This window comes from Electrophorus electricus, chromosome 20, assembly GCF_013358815.1.
Source record: "Electrophorus electricus isolate fEleEle1 chromosome 20, fEleEle1.pri, whole genome shotgun sequence".
Lineage (NCBI taxonomy): Eukaryota > Metazoa > Chordata > Actinopteri > Gymnotiformes > Gymnotidae > Electrophorus > Electrophorus electricus.
Genome location: NC_049554.1, coordinates 6,367,422 through 6,386,782, shown reverse-complemented (window position 1 = coordinate 6,386,782; position 19,361 = coordinate 6,367,422). Strand labels below are relative to the sequence as shown.

At 48.0% G+C, this 19,361-nt stretch overlaps 1 protein-coding gene across 1 annotated transcript in view; it reads right to left on the bottom strand.

The window, feature by feature from the left end:
- Positions 1 to 8,055: 8,055 nt before the first annotated feature.
- Positions 8,056 to 19,361, bottom strand: part of suclg2 (succinate-CoA ligase GDP-forming subunit beta) — a 73,324-nt gene continuing 62,018 nt past the window's right edge. Inside the window, exons 10-11 of the mRNA XM_035520438.1 lie at positions 12,871 to 12,991; positions 8,056 to 8,374 (exon numbers count right to left, since the gene is read on the bottom strand). Coding sequence (XP_035376331.1) covers positions 8,259 to 8,374; positions 12,871 to 12,991 — 237 coding nt within the window. The 3' untranslated portion in view covers positions 8,056 to 8,258. The remainder of the gene's footprint in view (positions 8,375 to 12,870; positions 12,992 to 19,361) is intronic.

The following is a 19,361-nucleotide window of genomic DNA, read 5'->3' as shown; positions in this document are numbered from 1 at the left end:
AGTTACAGTAACCCGGAACAGTACCTCCCCAGCTGGAACTCAGGTCAGCCCAAGCAGTCTCTACATCGGAGACCACAGTGTGGACACTCCGAACTATACTGTGCTGGGTATTTAGTGTTCTGGATTGATTGGTTGCAGGTGTACTGGGAGTAGCCAAAAATATGGTCCATTGGGTGTCACTGGTAACCACTCATGGGTGGAGAACACTGACCTAGAAACCAGATTCCCAACCTAAATCCCTGACAAAACTCCCAAAATGACACTTACCACAACTCCGTGATTTAAAGGTCTTGTCTCCAGAGCCCACGTATATCCACAGAGTGCCCTGGTTTAGATCTGTACTGCTGTACACTGACAAACGTTTTTGGGGGCAGGTGGTTGTTGGTGGAGGTGACGTTGACTTGCCCAAAAGGCAAAAATATGAGGTGGGACATCGGAGATCCACAACCAAGAACATTAACTGGAGTTGATACTACTGCTTGGGTTACACCATTATTGTGTAGGGAGTCTGACAGTAAGATGTAACTTCTACAAAACGGAAATACAGTGACAGCAACGTCATTAAACACCCCTGCCCCCAACACCAGTGATGATCCAACATTTACGGAAGGCAAAGTGAGGAGTTTTATGCTGATATCGTGAGTAGCTTAATCTGATCTCTGTGCACAGGGCAGTGATGTAAATATGTTTATAAGACTTGTGCCACGTGTCGTAATGGTCACACCACATCACTGTTCACATCCCGATTTCACTGCCTTCAGTCATCATTTTAAAAAATCTCCTTTTAAAATATACTACAAATAAATAACAACAAATCCTGGCTCTCATGAGATTTTATATTTTCCACATCATCTGTCACTAACACAGGCATACTGAGAGAATCATTTTTGTTTTTAAAAAAAAATTAAAATATGATTTTGTAGCTCAAATGTCTCTTCAGGCATCACACTACAAAGCTCAAACTAGTCTTAACACCCCATGAAGTTCATTAATAATTCTACATTAATAATGCAAGCGTAATGTTAACAGAGCTATTAAAATCATTACTTTTTTCCAAACTCCTCCGACATTTTTTTCGCGCTGTGGATCTGTGCAAATACACGCATGTTCTCTTTGGCATCTGTGTTGAACCTCCTAGCCCAGACTGAGTTTAGCTGGGCCTCCTCTTTTCAGGTATAGAGAGTCTTTCCCTTTTGTCTTAATGACTTTAGCATGGCTACATGGGATCTTCTTGGTGTTCGTGTTGCTTAATAGACTTTTCTTAACAGACTGGGGGCCTTTCAGGACAGGTGTATTCATACTGATGTCATGTGACAGGTCATGGGACCCTACACACAGGTGAGCCTTCATTAACTAATTATGTGATTTCTGAAGTTAATTGGTTCGAGCTGATATTTTTTTCACAGTAAAGGGCTGAATACATATGCACTCAAGTAAAAAAAAAAAAATCTTAAACAAGGGTTCTTTTTTTCCGTTACTCTTCGACAATTTGGGCTGCTTTGTGAGGTCCGTTACATGAAATCCAGATAAAATCCTTTTTAATTCCAAGCTGAAATGCGACGAAAATGCAAAAAAACACCGAAGGGGTGAATTGCTTCGCGAGACCCCGTACCTTGCCACTGGGTGTGTTGTGCAGCCCTGATGCAAAGCAGCATAGAGAAGAGAATCCGCACGCGCCACCGTTCAGCTGCGTGACAGGTATTCAGAGGAACGGGGAGCAGGTTACTACAAACAAGCAATTCATCTTATTAACGTAAACCCTGCGAAACACACACACACACACACACACAAGTAGAGGAGTAGTCGTCATTGGCGAAGACGTCATACTTCATCACCGTCATCAACGCCACGTCGCATGCATAGCGTCATCTCCTTCATTACCGGTCCGCTTTGTCGCGAGTCTCAAATCGCTGCTGACAGGCCACTTTCACCTTGCTCGCGCACAAAACGCACTGGTTCCGAGGCGCCGCGAGTCAAACTTACTTGATCGCAATAACATCTGACACGCGCGAGCTCATGCATTCACCTTGAGCGCGAGGGCAGGAGGGTAAAGAGATTACAAAAAAAGCATCCGCACGAGGCGGGTAAGAGGCGGCAAAGTCACCTTCCTCTCGCGGCTGTGTGTGTGTGTGTTTCTACAGGGTCGGTGCTTACTGTAATGCGTTTGAATGTCGGCATCATGGCGTCCCTTGTTATTGAGCAGGAGTTAAACTCTAGCTGGTGCACCACCATTTACGGGGTAAACCTTCGTCATAGCTGACGGAGTAGCGTGCACCTGTCCTCGTGATTAAGGAGGCGCGAGAGGGCCGCATTATTAAAACGGGCCTGCTGAAACATTTTCCAGGCGAACCCTCAAGCCCGCCACGGTCTGCGCGGCTGCTCCAGACGAAATGAATGCACGAGGGTTTACCGTCGCCGTCCCGCGCTCTAGGCCCCCGACGAGCGCGAGCGAACGCGCGTGTGTGAGTACGAGCGTGTCGGTGCCGCACCTGCTGCGATCCCGCCAGGATGCCTCGGAATCTCATTATTGGGCTTTTCCTGGCCTTTTCTTTTTTTAAAAAGCAAACGATGGCGCACGGGCTTCTGTTTTAATTAGTGCGGTTTTTCCAGAGGTCACGCGAAATGAGCGTTTAATTAGTGTCAGGCGTCAGATGATTTCCTCTTTATTGGAGCCCCATCTCGGGATACCTCGGCAGGTAATTGGATCAGAGGCGCCCACAAACACATCACTGTCAGAAGTTTGCGGAAAAAGAAAGTTTGTCAAACAACAGGGAACAAATAACTATTTGAAATGGGTGCACGTGAATGCTGCTACCCCCCACACAGGCAGTAGATTTTGAATTCAAGTCAGGAGAGGTCAGCTACCACTGCCTGACACGTGGATCCAACATAATGACCTCAATTAAAAATATACAAAACATTATATTTAAAATATTCTCACATATGTTTGTTAGTGTCATTTTATTTTTATTACCAATGTGTACCAGTAGACCTATTGTACAAATTAAGAGACCAGCACAACGTGATTAGTTTCTCTGGTTTGAACGCTTGGAGGTAAAATGTGTTTGATTAAAAATGTCCATTTTGGTTTTATTCCATAAACAACATTCCAGTATTTCCAAATTCCAAACAAAATACTGTAATTTGAAGCATGTATTTACAGAGGAGATTATTAACCTAACATTTTAAATAAATACATTAAATACATTTCTCAGAATGGACCAGCTTTACTCTACATATGATTCCACACGAGTGACAACAGGTTGGTTTGTTTTTGGAACAATCTTGCTGGGTGAAGCCATCAACCCAACACAGCATAACAGATTATTGATGTGCCCATCGAAAAGGTCAAAACTGGTCTTGTGTAGATTTTGATGCAAGTGTCTCCTAAACTGAGATCCTCGTGCTTTAGGGACATTTAACACTTGAAACGTGTAAATCGCATACAGCAGCAGAGGAGGTGTGTGTGCCTTTGACACACACACACACACACGCGCGCACGCAGACTCGGATAGATTGGGATTTGACAGCATCTTCATTCTGAAACTTTTCCCGCTGCCCTATTACGCTCTCCATTTTAAGGAGGGGCATGATCAGACAAGACTTCAGATTACACCCAGCTCAGATTAATCAGATTATCTCATATTACCGCTTTCTGGGCTGCAATATAAAGGCGTTCAGTGAATCTTTAACAAACTGTTGCCTGAGGTTTGTGTTGTGGAGGTGTACAAGACATTTGGTTCTCCTTGGTGTGGAGGGAGGGGTATCACCTAATATGTGCCTACATCCTGGACAGTTTTTCTTCACGTTCTAGACAGGGCTCTTGAGTTTTTCTTCATGTTTCAACGGTTTTTTCATTCATCCATCTTTTCAGATTTAACGTGCAATATTCATGTTAGTGTCCCATTACTCAAATTGTTATGGACAGATGAGGACAAACAAAAACCAACAGATCAGAAACAGTTTCATTTGTAAGTATTTTTTAAGTAATTTTTTTAGCAAGTGTATATATATATAACATACCAGATATTCAAGAGTTCACATACTTATTTTGAAACAGTGGTGTAATAGCACAGCAGTATGAAAAGCGATGTTGAATATGTAGATATGGACGAGCTGTGGAGAGTGTTAGTGTTAAACAGAGTACACAGAGGTCATTACCGTGAGAAACGGGCACTTCTGTGTAGATATCTGGTGGCTCTGCCCTGCCTCCCAGACAGCAGGGTGACCTCACCTGCTCAAATCCAACCGACGGCTTGAAACGTGCACAGTGCTTCACCTGCTGGACAAAGACTCTTACCACGTCGCTAAGGCCACTACAGAAGACGCCAAGGTCCCCGAAAGGTCATGTTCTCACCGACACCAACCCTCGTGAGATTTCAGACATGACCGACAGCCCTGAAACAAGCAGCAGACATTGCAGAGACACTCCATACACTCTAGGCACCCCAGAGAACACGATACTCCAGACACTCCAGACAGCCATTACATTCTCACCTGCTGATGTCCCTGGGATTGGAAAAGGATTTGCAAAAAGTATTACATTTCACTTCCCTGCTGTGCACTGTTAGTTTGTCCATTCAGCTATTGACCCCTTGAATTTAGAGAACTATGTATGAAAAGAGTTTGATAAACTAGCAGAGATGTAAATAGCCTTTAATTATGTCTGACATTCGACCCTTTACCTCTATAGACAATGGAGTCCCCAATTGCAATTGAGTACAAAAAATCTTGAAGAGGGAGAGGACTCAGTAGGGCACTAGTAGAGAGGGAGAGGACTCAGTGGGGCACTAGTAGAGAGGGACAGGACTCAGTGGGGCACTAGTAGAGAGGGACAGGACTCAGTGGGGCACTAGTAGAGAGGGACAGGACTCAGTGGGGCACTAGTAGAGAGGGACAGGACTCAGTGGGGCACTAGTAGAGAGGGACAGGACTCAGTGGGGCACTAGTAGAGAGGGACAGGACTCAGTGGGGCACTAGTAGAGAGGGACAGGACTCAGTAGGGCACTAGTAGAGAGGGACAGGACTCAGTATGGCACTAATAGAGAGGGACAGGACTCAGTAGAGCACCAGTAGAGAGGGACAGGACTCAGTAGAGCACCAGTAGAGAGGGACAGGACTCAGTAGGGCACCAGTACAGAGGGAGAGGACTCAGTAGGGCACCAGTACAGAGGGAGAGGACTCAGTGGGGCACTAGTAGAGAGGGACAGGACTCAGTGGGGCACTAATAGAGAGGGACAGGACTCAGTAGGGCACTAATAGAGGGACAGGACTCAGTAGGGCACTAATAGAGAGGGACAGGACTCAGTAGGGCACTAAGAGAGGGACAGGACTCAGTAGGGCACTAATAGAGAGGGACAGGACTCAGTAGGGCACTAATAGAGAGGGACAGGACTCAGTAGGACACTAATAGAGAGGGACAGGACTCAGTAGGGCACTAAGAGAGGGACAGGACTCAGTAGGGCACTAATAGAGAGGGACAGGACTCAGTAGGGCACTAATAGAGAGGGACAGGACTCAGTAGGGCACTAATAGAGAGGGACAGGACTCAGTAGGACACTAATAGAGAGGGACAGGACTCAGTAGGGCACTAATAGAGGGACAGGACTCCATAGGGCACCAATAGAGAGGGACAGGACTACCCCTGGCTCGCACCGCTGTCATGCTCAGAACGAGTGAGAAGGGCAGAGTGCTGGAAGATGATTTTATCCACACTGCAAGTCCCACAGCAACACGATTATCTTTATTTAGATCACACAGCACTAATTCAGGACACTGCACCCACCTACCCACACACGCCCGCATGCTCTCTCTCACCTACACATTTAGATTGTCACACCCAGCCTGCTGAATTACACAATGTCAGGACAAGAGCACATTTTAACAAGGCTGAAACTTTGATATCTGATCCATCAACACACTCCTGTTTGACACAGCTGAGGAAGGGCATGAAATAAGCAATTATTGACCCATCTCTCCTAATAACGCAGTTCCCCTGCCCCCGGCAGCTCAGAGGCCGTGTGAGCCCAGCCAGATCACCAGCAGGCTGGGGAAGCGTGGAGATGGTTCAGCCACACTCCTGACTGGACCCAGGGAAACACAGATGAATCTAGCTGAGATTGAAAATGGATGGAGGACTAAGAAAGTCTGCAGAAGACAGAGAGACAAAGTAATGAAAGATCTTGGAAAAAAAGACAAATAAGAGAGAAAGAGAGAGAGAGAGAGGAAGAGTAAGATATATGAGATCAGGTCTGTTGCTTGGGGCACTTGATCTGGTCTGGGTGTCCTCACAGATCGCCTGACGAATAATCCATCAAACGCTTTGGCTCTCTGACAGGGATGAATGTCAGTACATGGCCATGGAGAGACAGACAGACAGACACACACACACCCCACCCATGTCAGCCATGAAGGGCGTGGGCGCACACACACAGTGATCATTAACACTGCATCTAGCATCGAAACACACTTCTTCCATGTCGCACTTTTGTCTGGACTATTAAATTAGTACCTCATCTGTCAAAACTTCGTAAACCACAGAGTGACGTCCCTCTCGTGAGCCCGTACCCGCAACAAAACCCTGGCTGCAGGACATGACGCGCACACATGGACACAGCCGCATGCACGCCTGTGTGTCCACGCACAGAAAAAACAAAACACAGAACAAGTTTATGAAGCACATTTTATTGAAATCTTTTTGCTTAGTTGTTTTATTTCAATGCTTATTTTTAAAAACATATTTTATAATAGAACTATCAAAATTAATATAATCCATTAGGTTAATTACATTAGAATATTTTCATTACAGCAGAGAAAGAAACAGCTGATCGGGAGCCCTGGATGGGCAAGACTGGAACAATGAAGCCTGTGACATCAAACCAAGTGCTCAGAAACCCGTCTGAAAGCGTGGAACATGTGTAAACCCTTCACACGCAACCCTTCAGTAAGTCAGAAACAAAGACTAAGACTTCATGTATTTGCACTTGTGAAATACGTGTATGCAAATACAAATCACGACGTTGGCGATCTATGGCTGGAATGCTACAGAAAAGCGCTAACCAGGTGTGATTTAAGGTGGACTGAAGGTAAACGCAGAGTAAATTTGCTCTCCTCAGCTCCGGTTCTACCTTAAGCTTCTACCTTCATCTGGAGCTGGCCAGCCTACTAAAAAAGCAGGTTAACAGAACAGCTGATATACTTCACGTTAAAAGCTGAACAGGGGGCTGGAGTCTCTCCGACAGACGCAGGCAGACTCCTGCTCTTAAAGGCAGCGCCCCCTACAGGTCACCTTGTGGAGGTTGGCTAGGGTGCAGTAGCGAGGTCACCTGACCTCTTGTGCTGCCTGTATTTTTGTTCCCCATCTTTCCTTCAGGTCTGAAAGGGGCTTCGTCAGTCACTAACAGGTTGGCAGCCCACTTCGCCGTGATAAGCATCAGAGGTTTTTCTCCTGTCTCAGCTGAAGGTATTCTGTGCGATTAAAACTAATAAATGTTTCTCATTGTGTACTAAAAGTGCTGATTCCCATCTTGGTGAGCGCCGCATGGACTTTTGCAGCGGAAAATTAAATCAAGAAATTGAGCGCCTCTCCAACACCCAATAAGAACACGATTCAATAGAAAAGAATCATCAGATGATTATAAATAGTAAAGGTAGATTATTTATTCCTTTAATAGTAAAGGAATGCAGGAATGGTTGAGCTAACGGTCTAGGAGGGTGTAGGATCAGGTACAGACTAATTCAGGGTGGTGTAGGATCAGGTACAGACTAATTCAGGGTGGTGCAGGATCAAGTACAGACTAATTCAGGGTGGTGCAGGATCAAGTACAGACTAATTCAGGGTGGTGTAGGATCAGGTACAGACTAATTCAGGGTGGTGTAGGATCAGGTACAGACTCAATTAGTCAACATGGTCTGTTTTCTCACAGACAAGATTTCAGTTTTAAAGTCTTAAGTTAAAAACAGAAGTACAGACCTGGCTTTTTAAGATCGAGACTTTCGGACCGTCTGTCTACAGTCCAGTGGGTGGAGCCTAGAGCTTTATGAGATTGATAGGAGGGCAGGGATGAATGACCGAACGGACTGTGAAGAGAGAGGACAGATAAACACGATCTCGTCACGTGTCTGAGCAAGTGTGTGTGTCTGCAGGGGTTTGAATGATGAAGAGGTCTGAGGAAGACTGCGTCTGTGCTGTGGGCGTTATTTCTCGTTTGCGTCTGTGCTGTGGGCGTTATTTCTCGTTTGCGTCTGTGCTGTGGGCGTTATTTCTTGGTGATGGCGGCAACTGCTTTCTGGGCGGCATCATCGAGGTCGTTGGCGGCGGTGATGGACAATCCACTCTCAGCCAGGATCCTCTTAGCCTCCTTCACGTTTGTCCCTAAACACACACACACATATATATATAGTATACACTCTGGTTATATGACTACCATTATGTCAACACATAAAAACCTGTTATTCCCCCAACAGCCACACAAACACACACACACACACACTCCTTAATTCACCTTACCTTCATTCTGTGTCCACCTATAATACCCCGCTCACACGTTTCTCTGCTAACTTAAAACAGTAGCCTCCGTGTTCTCTCTAAACATTGAAAGCAGCGGGGCCTGAATTTTAGAGCATGAAAGGACTGAACTCTGTCCTCTCCGACCTAGAAAGGCAGTGGTGCTGAAAATGCCCCGGTGCCATGCGATTGGCTAGAAAAGCAAAGGGGTCGCTCATCTCATTGGCTGAACCTCAGAGGTTCTGTTTCATTGGCTGAAAGTCAGAGGTCTCGTTCCATTGGTTGCAGTGCATATCGAGCCCAGCTGCCAAGGACCCTAGTGAGCACGCTCAGTAGCATTCTCATCAGGCAGTCTTCCAGGACAGCACCTCTGCCCTCAGTGGGCTACACGGTTTTTATAGCCTGACAAAATCTCTTACGACACTGGACGCTCTGACACGAGACTGCGGCAGGGAGCCAAAACGAGAAAGCTAGTGAAGGGAAAAAAAAAATCTCTTGAGAGAGGGGGAGTGAGAGAGAGATGAAAGTGAGAGAGAGATGAAAGAGAGGGAGGGGGAGGGAAGAGAGAGGAGGGAGCGGGGAGGGGGAGAGAGAGAGAGAGAGAGAGAGAGAGAGATTGATAGAGCGATATGGGGTCGAAAAGAAAAGGAAGACAAAAGAGAGATGGAGAGGAGGAATCTCTGAGGGGTGTGTGACGATTGTGTAGGACATGAGACAGTGTGAGTTCTGCTGTGTGTGTGTGTGTGTGTGTGTGTGTGTGGTGATGTGAGCAGATGGAGATTTCACAGGTAAGGCTTCTGTTATGGGGGAGAGAAGTGTATAAGAGTGTGCCTGTGTATTTGAGCCGGATGGAGTGTTTGTGTGTGTGTGTGTGTGTGTGCGCACGCTTGTGCATGGGTGGGTGTGTGCGTGTATGTGTGTACGTGCACATGTATGTGCGTGCGTGTGTGCTCGTGTGTGCATGCATGGGTGTGTGCGTATATGCGTGTACGCATGTGCGTGTGTGCGTGCGCATGTGTGCGAGTTCTCTCTCCCCAGCAGTGTAATGGTAATGGTATCTCCTCTCTCAGGACAGAGGTGTCTCTAATCAATACCACCTTCACTGGGGAATCCAATTACCAGGACACTGAACTACTGCGACTCCAGCGCGGCGTCCTCTCACGTCCAACACTAAACAATCAATTGTATAATTTCATTAGTGGAGGAGCGCGGCGAGAGGCCGTGCAGGGGCGGAGTTCCTCCACCCGTCCCCGCCGGTGCAGCTCCGGAGAGCAGAGTGGTGCAGCTGCGGCTGGACACCACTGGGAAAGCAAACAACCCCAGCTCATCTGCACTGGGGCTTCATTACTGCTGGCCATCTCTCTCTCCCTCTCTCTCTCTCTCTCTCCCTCTCCATGTCTTGTTGGTTTTTGTGCATGCTCAAAACAATAATGCCATGAGTGTATAGAAAGTCAGGTGTATCATATATACTGCCAATATCAAGCTTTAAAAACAAACAAACAAAAAAACTACGATGTTATGCTTTCAATTTAAAAAAGCAAAAACATTTATTTTTGGTTAGTGAGGTAAAGGTTAGAACTACACAGACATTTACCTCAGAGATATTTACACCTACATAAAATACATATGTGACCTTATGTCTTCACTAGGTATAAACAAGTGTTTGTGTGCACACGCTTGTGTGCTTGTGTGTGTATGTTTGTGTTGGTGTGTGTTTGCTTGTGTGTGTATTCCATGTTTTGCCTCACCGTGGGAGTCGAAAACCCAAAAAGACCAAGCAGATCCAAAAATCTTGACCTTTTTTTTTTTTTTTTTTGAAAAAAAAGTCTCTCTCTCACACACATGCTGGCTCGAACTGTGGACACAATTTTTTGCACACTGTCATGCTCTCCTGTCACCACTAGGTGGTCCTAGAGATCTACTTTAGTTCCACATTAACACTGTGTGAAGGGCCCCACTTACACACAGCAAAGGCTGGGAAACGACCCCACCATAAACCAGTACTGGTGCACTTACACACACTTACTTACACAGTATTAGGGACTATGTACGCAACAGTGCGCAATATGCGCCGTGTAACGTGGGATATGGTGTGGACGGCACGCAGCAGGACACGGCCCAGGACACGTAGAGGACACTGGAGTGTCCACCTCCCACCCTACTGTCACGTTCAGGTCACGGTGGACACGGTAATTAGCCGGACTGACGCCAGCTGTGTCCACGAAGCGCAGGGCTGAGAAATGCTGGGACTGCAGTCTGTGTGAACGCCAGGAAGGTCCGCCATCAAAAGAGCGGGAACGTGAAAACTCAGCAGTACAGGAAGAGGTGTGCAGTGGCGGAAGGATACCGCTCAGTAGGTTTACTAAAGGCCTGCTAGCATCATTTCTCGAAGGATCTACTTTCTGGAAGGTTTAAAACTTGTGCTTGAGACAGGACTGTACTACTACGAACAAGAAGTGTGAGGAAAAACTCATGGGCCGAGAAGAGAAAGTGTGAACAGAACACACACACACACACACATACACACACACACACACACACGGATATATACCCGAGCAAGGATAGACACAAGGACAGATGTGGACAGGCAGACAGACGGAAACACACACAAACGAACATTCCTGAGTTTCACACCTGCCAAAACTTTGTAGTCATCAGGCTTCATGACATTACAAGTGGGAATTGATGGACAACTAATGCCGCTACAGACAGGGGAACTACCTTACAGCCCTGTGTCAGAGCTGATCAGAGACCAGCCTGAGAGACACAAGAACCACCTTAACTGCGTCAGAGCTGATCAGAGAGCAGCCTGAGAGACACAAGAACCACCTTAACTGCGTCAGAGCTGATCAGAGACCAGCCTGAGAGACACAAGAACCACCTTAACTGCGTCAGAGCTGATCAGAGAGCAGCCTGAGAGACACAAGAACCACCTTAACTGCGTCAGAGCTGATCAGAGACCAGCCTGAGAGACACAAGAACCACCTTAACTGCGTCAGAGCTGATCAGAGACCAGCCTGAGAGACACAAGAACCACCTTAACTGCGTCAGAGCTGATCAGAGACCAGCCTGAGAGACACAAGAACCACCTTAACTGCGTCAGAGCTGATCAGAGACCAGCCTGAGAGACACAAGAACCACCTTAACTGCGTCAGAGCTGATCAGAGACCAGCCTGAGAGACACAAGAACCACCTTAACTGCGTCAGAGCTGATCAGAGAGCAGCCTGAGAGACACAAGAACCACCTTAACTGCGTCAGAGCTGATCAGAGAGCAGCCTGAGAGACACAAGAACCACCTTAACTGCGTCAGAGCTGATCAGAGACCAGCCTGAGAGACACAAGAACCACCTTAACTGCGTCAGAGCTGATCAGAGAGCAGCCTGAGAGACACAAGAACCACCTTAACTGCATCAGAGCTGATCAGAGACCAATCTTGAGAGAGACACACACAGTCTCACACATTTCCAAGCATCCTCCTCTAACCAAATCACTTTTCACCACTCTTACGGGTTCAGGCTGGGATTAGAGGCGGAGCAGAGGTTCTGCTGACACGACCGTAACACGCTCGACTCCATGGCGCCGTGACGTAGTACAGGACAAGCGTGGTTGCTATCTGCCACGCTTCAGTCTCAGATCTCGACTCCTACAACACTTATTCTAACTGTGAGGTGCGCCATATTACACAAGCCATTGTGAAACTGCGGCAGCTAGCTAACAAATACTGGAGTCGCGCTCATTGCTGAGTCGCAACCAGCTCGTCGCTGCCTACGTTAAAATGTGCAGTAAGCAGAGACTTTCTGTTGTTAAACTCAAAAGCAGAAGCAGCTGTGACACTTTTTGGCAGCTCCTGGTTGAGTCTCCGAGTGATCTCTGCTCAGGTAGGGCGGGATCTGTCTGGAGCTAACACGCTAGCGGCTAGCATGACTCAGCTGTTTATGGCCAATTATCCTAATGACTTGCAAGCGGAGGTCTAGGCGCATGTTGACCCCTAACATTAGCATACTCAGGTGAGAGGCCATCTCCTTGGTTCAGCTCACCGTCGCTAACGACTGCTACCTCATGCGCTAGCCGGGGAAGTCTCGGGGAACGTGACTGTCGGAGAGTCGAAACTCGACACCCCCCCCCCCCCAGAGAAGCCTGGGCTGCTTTTAATGAGCACGGCGACGGAAACGTTATTGTGTGAGAATGTGGTGTTTAAAGGCGCGCACCCATTAGCTGCCTGGCCTCGGTCCGCTAGCCGGACGAATCCAGAGTTGCTTAAATAAATAAATCCTTTACTGTGGATACAATGACCTCCAAAGGGCTCCGAGCTGTGGTTACACCACACAACACTTAGCTTTCAGTAAAACACACACAAACATACCTTCCAGCCGGACAACCAGGGGCACCTTGAGCTCCAGTTCTCTGCAGGCTTTTGTAATGCCGTTGGCGATGATGGCACAGTTTACAATCCCTCCAAATATATTCACCAGAATGGCCTCCACCTGTGAGAGAAACAGAGGCTGGGATGACTGCCGTCCACCAAGCAAACAAACAAACAAACAAACAAACAAACTAAAGAAACTTCAGCCGTTCATCACAAAATTCATGGCCATCGCAGGAGTTGTGTATACGCCCTGGGACGGAGGCAGACAAGGCCACAGAGAGACCTCGTCTGGGACGGCGCGGAATAAAAACCCAGATTTAACAATATCGCGCACGCAGCTCCTCAAACGAGCAGAGAGCGTAAAAACAACGCCGTCGTCCCAGGGCGCCTCCAAGGTCCTGCAGCAGACCAGAGGAGATCGGGCCAGAACGCGGCCCATGTGGAGGAACCTGGGCGGAGAGCAGCCAAGGTTAGAACTACCGGTCACGCTGCAGTCAGGTATGGAATAATCCCTCAAAAGACACCAAACTGATTATATTTTAAATAATCCGATGTTTTACATACATGTACCCGAGGGAAATATGGACAAGTGTGCAAAGAAACCAGCATGCACGATGCAGACAGGTGTCCGCTCACCTGTGTGTGTGTGTGTGTGTGTGTGTAGCATTAAGGCATGAATTAGGTCTCTGCTCAGTGCCCCACCCATGTGCTTTTAGGACTTGTGTATGAGAATACATAAATGCTCGCGCAAACAGAAACCTATGCTCACAAATGCGCCCACACACACACACACACAAAATCTGACTTTGACAGCTATGAGCTGTTAATAATACAACTACTGAACTGAACTCTGCTAACACACAAAGCTCCTATACGGCTTGATCTGCATGCATGGTCCAGTCCACACTAAACACATACTTTAGAATCTACCAGTTCTGCTCATCTAGACTTGCATGAAAAAAAAGTAAAAAACAAAACCCCTCCATCATTTGTCAACAGTCCTAACAAGCCAGATCTGTAACTGTAAGAAGTGGTGTTTGACGCGCTCTTTTGCAATGTCATTCCCTCCACTGTCGAACTGAACACCCACACCGATATTTGCCATCTGCTGTGGGCCTTCGGACTGACGGCTCACGCTGGGTCCTCTGCGACGCGGCTCCTTTGCCCTGCGCTCTGCTCTCCTGCCACTAGAGGGCAGGGCAGATCCAGCCGAGAGGGAGTCCCTAACCGTGGCGCATTTTTCAGCGCAGCGTGTACTGAGTGCCACCATACCTCTTCCACTCATGCATTTCCTATTGACACCTACGTATATTAATGATACACAGTATGATTTATGTGTCCTCATACACAAGTCAACACAGTTCATAAAAATATCGCCCGTGTTACGCTCCACCTATGAATCTCACACTAAAAATATTGCGCGCGCACACACACACACACACACACACACACCCACATAAATACAGCCAGTCACAGTGAGCGGTACAATCACCTTATACCCAGACAGAAAGGGTCCTTAAGAGTGATATTACATACTTTCATCTTATTATTATTATTATTATTATTTAAGGAAAGAGCTGTACTTCATTTCATGATGCACCAAATAAAGAAATAAATGATTCTGACACCTCGAGAGGACAAACAAAGCTGATTTATTTCTCTGTCCTGACTCCAGTGGACATCAACATTGGCTGCAGTGCACGTGTTTGCTTACATTTAGCAGGAATCAGGATAAACACTTAATTTACACTCATTTTAGACGTACAACCAATTTAGATAAATTCTCACTGCAATTAAGAGCCATACGCACTATTGATCTGACTGATTTGACCACGTTGCGATGCAAAACAGTCCAAAAGTACACCGATCAACATATGGCCAATTAACAACCAACTTGGTCGATTAAGTCAATTAACACCTGGTTAATCAACCCCCGTGAGACTCGGACAGCTACTGATAATGACGCCATTATTTCTGCATATAAAACGGTGATGCAAATGACTTGAATTTGGCATAACGAGGTCATAAAAAGCGTAACCCACGTACGGCATTAAAATCATAAAATCCTTTATTAAGAGACTGTGTGTGTGTGTGTACGCGCGCACGATTTTGCTGAGTTTAGCTGAATTATATGAAATCTTGGGAAACGCATTTTTAGAATTCGGAGAATTCTTTGCAGATCAGGTAGGACGGAGGCGTCAGGACGGATGTACACGGTTTCATTGAGAACAAAGATTTTGGGGTGGGGTGGCAGAGGAGTCAACATCCCCTTCATATCAACACGTCAAATAATAACACCGCTATTCCGCTTTTCTGTCTATGCCAGGGAAGGAAACCTGATGATACAATGCTGCCATCATGTCTGTGTCTCTCACTCACCCACCCACGTATTTTGTGGATGGTGGACAGGCTGCTCTCTGGCGTCCCTTTGCTGGTCTCGCACAGTGGTATAGGCTGCGGGGGGGGGGTGGTTCTTTCATTAGGCAGCGGAGCATCCTGTGAAGTGCTTTCTTAACATTAAATATTAACATGACAGCAAAAAGGTGAGTGCGATTTCTTCACAAGGATCACAGCACATCAGATTCTCTCTCCCACACACACACACACAGTCAACATGTGCCCAAGTCCGATTGCCAGACTAAGCCACATGTAAAAACACACACTGTATTCTTTGGGTGTGGCTGGAAGGTGATGTTTGTGCCCGCACCGCTAACGCTACTCTACTTTGCTTTAGAATCGGCTTCCTTTTAGCTCCATCAAACCTACAGGCTATTTTAAGGCCTGCTAATCTCCAACCACTGGCATGTCAGTGTCTCTGGCATGGGACTCAGAGAGAGAGAGAGAGAGAGAGAGAGAGAGAGAGAGAGAGAGAGAGAGAGAGAGAGAGAGACTGGCTGTCTCAGTTATTGGGGACTGAGATTGGTCCTGGCCAAAGGGGATAAGAGGGAAATAATTATCCAGACTGCTGGAGCATGACAGCGCCTCCTCTCACCTCCCCGCGCCTCCCCTCGCCTACCCATGCCTCCCCTCGCTTCCCCGCGCCTCGAGTGATAGAGACGAAGCATCGTGTCAAGAAATCCTCTCGCCAAAACCCGCAGAAACCCCGCCATGCCAAACCGCCGACTCCATGATGGACGACGTGCAGGAGTTTCCCTTCGATGTGTGAAAAACAGAAACAACACACGCACATCCTTCACCCCCCATCCATCTGTCCACGCTGCTGTACGTAAACGCCGTGATTTGGCTCTGGTGTTTCCGGAGTCGCTCCCGAGCGTGTGATGACGGTGCTTGGTCTGGTCAGCTCTTTTTCCAGGTCTCGTTCGTTTACGTGGATACCGTCCCCCTCTACACGGCTGGGACTCTCCATCCGAGGCAGTGAGGGGGCTACACGGGACACGGACCACCAGCGCGGCCCTCGCTACCCTGCGCCTGGGCTGGCGGATTTTGGGAGGAGAGGAGGAGAAGGGAGGAGAAGGGAGGAGATCTCACCTCTCTTCAGCCCACGGCTCTCTGCCTCTCAGCCCTCCCTGAGCTCTCATCTTTTCATCTTTCCATCATCCCTCCCTCCCTCCCTCCCTCTTTCTCTCTCTAGTGAAAAGAAACCAATCAGGACCGACATGGATTTGCAGTTTTGCTGCATGGTGAGGTGTGTGCGGGGTGGGAGGTCCCGGTGACGCCCACCTCGGTCAGACCCGACTCCAGGCCTCCCGCTCTCGTGTGACAGCTGCCGACCGTCAGCCTATCACACGCCAGCACAGCTGTCCTCTCACGCCAGCTGTCAATCAAACCTCATCACGACAGCAAGGCTCTGATAGTCACAATACAGAGTCACACAATGGGCTTTAGGAGGGAAGAGTGAGAGCGCGCGCACAAACACACACACGCACACACACACGCGCACACGCTCACACGCTCACACACACACACACACACACACACACACACACACTCACACACACACACTCACACACACACACTCACACACACACACTCACACACACACACACACACACACACACACACACACAAACACAAACACACACACACACGTGCAGATGTTTATTAGTATTAATTATCAGACATACAAATGAAACAAACATGAGGATTTTCTAAAAACGTTCTCCACCTTTCCCCCAGAGTTGACCCACTCCGACTCTGTTTCCGTGTTTCTGTGTTTGATGCGACATATGGAAAGTTCTTTCTGGTCCTTTAGAGGTTGCTTCCGGATTAAGGACAGGAAGTCTGGAGCTGCGCGACTTGGTTGAATCATAACAGTTCCGGGATTACAGACGACTCTTCCTCACTTTGCACCAAATTGGCTTTGAAGTCCAAGGTCAGCACAGCACCCAGGTCCTGGGAGGCGGGCAGACAGCCGTAGCAGGGGGCGGGGAGGACGAGGGATGAGCTGGAGTCACCACGTGTCAGTCAAGGCTAAAGTTTCATGCAAGCGCACACACGTCCCAGCATGCCGAGCTGTCAAACACTAGATTAGGTGGAAGCAGACACACTGAAATAGGAATAATCTGGATGAGGGAAAGTGAGTGAAGAGACATCACGGAATATTTTACCGCATGCGTACAGGCAAAACAGGGGTCTCAATCACACACGCACGCACGTGCACGCACGCACACACACACACACGGGAGCGACATGGACCCGATCCATTCTAAAATCTACCGTCAAACCAAATGTTCTCCGGTTCTCAGACCGCAGACGTCAAACAGGAAGTGGAAAATACCACCACAAAGCCAAACTAAACGCTGACGGGCAACTGGCTAATGGTCAGCCATTTAAAGGCCGTTACTGGCACACCAGTACCAGTGTGTGAGTGGGGTACAGCGTGGCACCGGCAGTTGTGGTTGTCGTGGCAGGGGAGTCTGAAGCCCCGCCCCTCACGCCCGCTTTGTTAAAGCAAACAAATTCACAATGGCACCGAGCAACACATCCGCCACTGGACACTCTGCTCCCGGCGGCGCCCGGGCTATCAAAATGAATTTATTCTAATTTATTCGTGCAGAAGGTCAATTATCCAAATGATTTCTAGTGTACTTGCTCCTGATCCCGGGAGCCTGGGAGGTGTCCGAGGGGTGTGGCCCCATGGGCGAGGCAGATCCGCCTCTTCCTGTGGCATTCTGGACAGCGTACGTTACCTGTGGGAACGCCGCTCGCTAATGACCGCACAGCGTCAGCGGGGTGGGCAAACGTGGAGAAACTAAACGAGTGCGGGCCAGGGGACACGGCCAAGGGCAGAACCCATCCAGAACCAGAACCTCAGATCCTCCAGCCTCTGTTTCACCATCGCGGTCCTTGTCGTGTGGTCTACAAAACTTTCCTTCGTGAAGCGTTTTCACGACTGAACCTTGTCCCACGCTGTAATTCTCCTTGAGATAAACTGCGGTTCATTTGGATAATTGAAGGCAGAGACTATACAGCGGAGACAGAAGCCATGACTATATCTGCCTCAGAGGTCAGAAAACTTGAAACGCATTTTCTGCGCCATGTTTACAGTGTCATTTAAAGCCCCTGATGGTGGAAAATCAGCGGGGAAAGAGGGACCAGGCTAAATAATTCACTTTTCTGCTCTTGTTCGGTGCGAGAGGCAATTTGGCAGGGATGAAATAACCTCCCTGCACTGTAATCCAGATAGATGGAGCAGTGCTTGGATACGGAGCTGCACCCACTCCCAAAAACCAGGGCTTTTTAAGGTCGCTAATTTGTTATTCATCTGTGGGAATCACTGTATCACTGCACATATTGAAATGCACCGACTGTCTCCTGCTGCAGTTTCACTCAATCTAATTGAGTAATTTAAAAATTGATAGAATAGCAAACATTGCAGGCTCTCCTCTGCGGTTCCGCCTCTCTCTCACTCTCTCTCACACTCTCTCACTCTCGCTCACTCTCCTTCTCTCATTCTCCAGCTCCGTGGAGTCTGGGGAGAAACTTGCTAAATTACCCGAAAACCACAAATCAGGCCGAACAGATGGATGCAATCAAGATTTAATTTTCTAAAAGCTCTGAACATGGATACAGACACTGACTGGATATGTCGGTCTGGACCGGACCGGACCGCTGTGCAGGGGGGCCTTGTGCGCACGTCAGTACGTGTACGTACGCGTACTGTATATACATATTTGAACAAATAAAAAGACTGGGTGGAGAGAGAGAAATTTCACCACATCACAGCAGTCTTTTCCGTGACCAGACGGCTCTTGGGAAGACCACGGCAGACTCTAGAGCTCCGGCACAAATTTGCATGGATCCCGTCAAAGGGCGTTAATTGGGCCTGGCAGCCTGGGTCAGGTAGGGAGGACCCGGACGAACGGCCCGACTCAGGAGAGCGGAGCCTCCAATCAGAAAACGTGGCCCACTGAACACATTAGCATGTCCAGCAGGCATTATAGAGCACGGGACAGACGGGGGACAGACGGGGGACAGACGAGGGACAGACACGGGGGACAGATGGGGGGGGGGGGGGGGGACAGGGA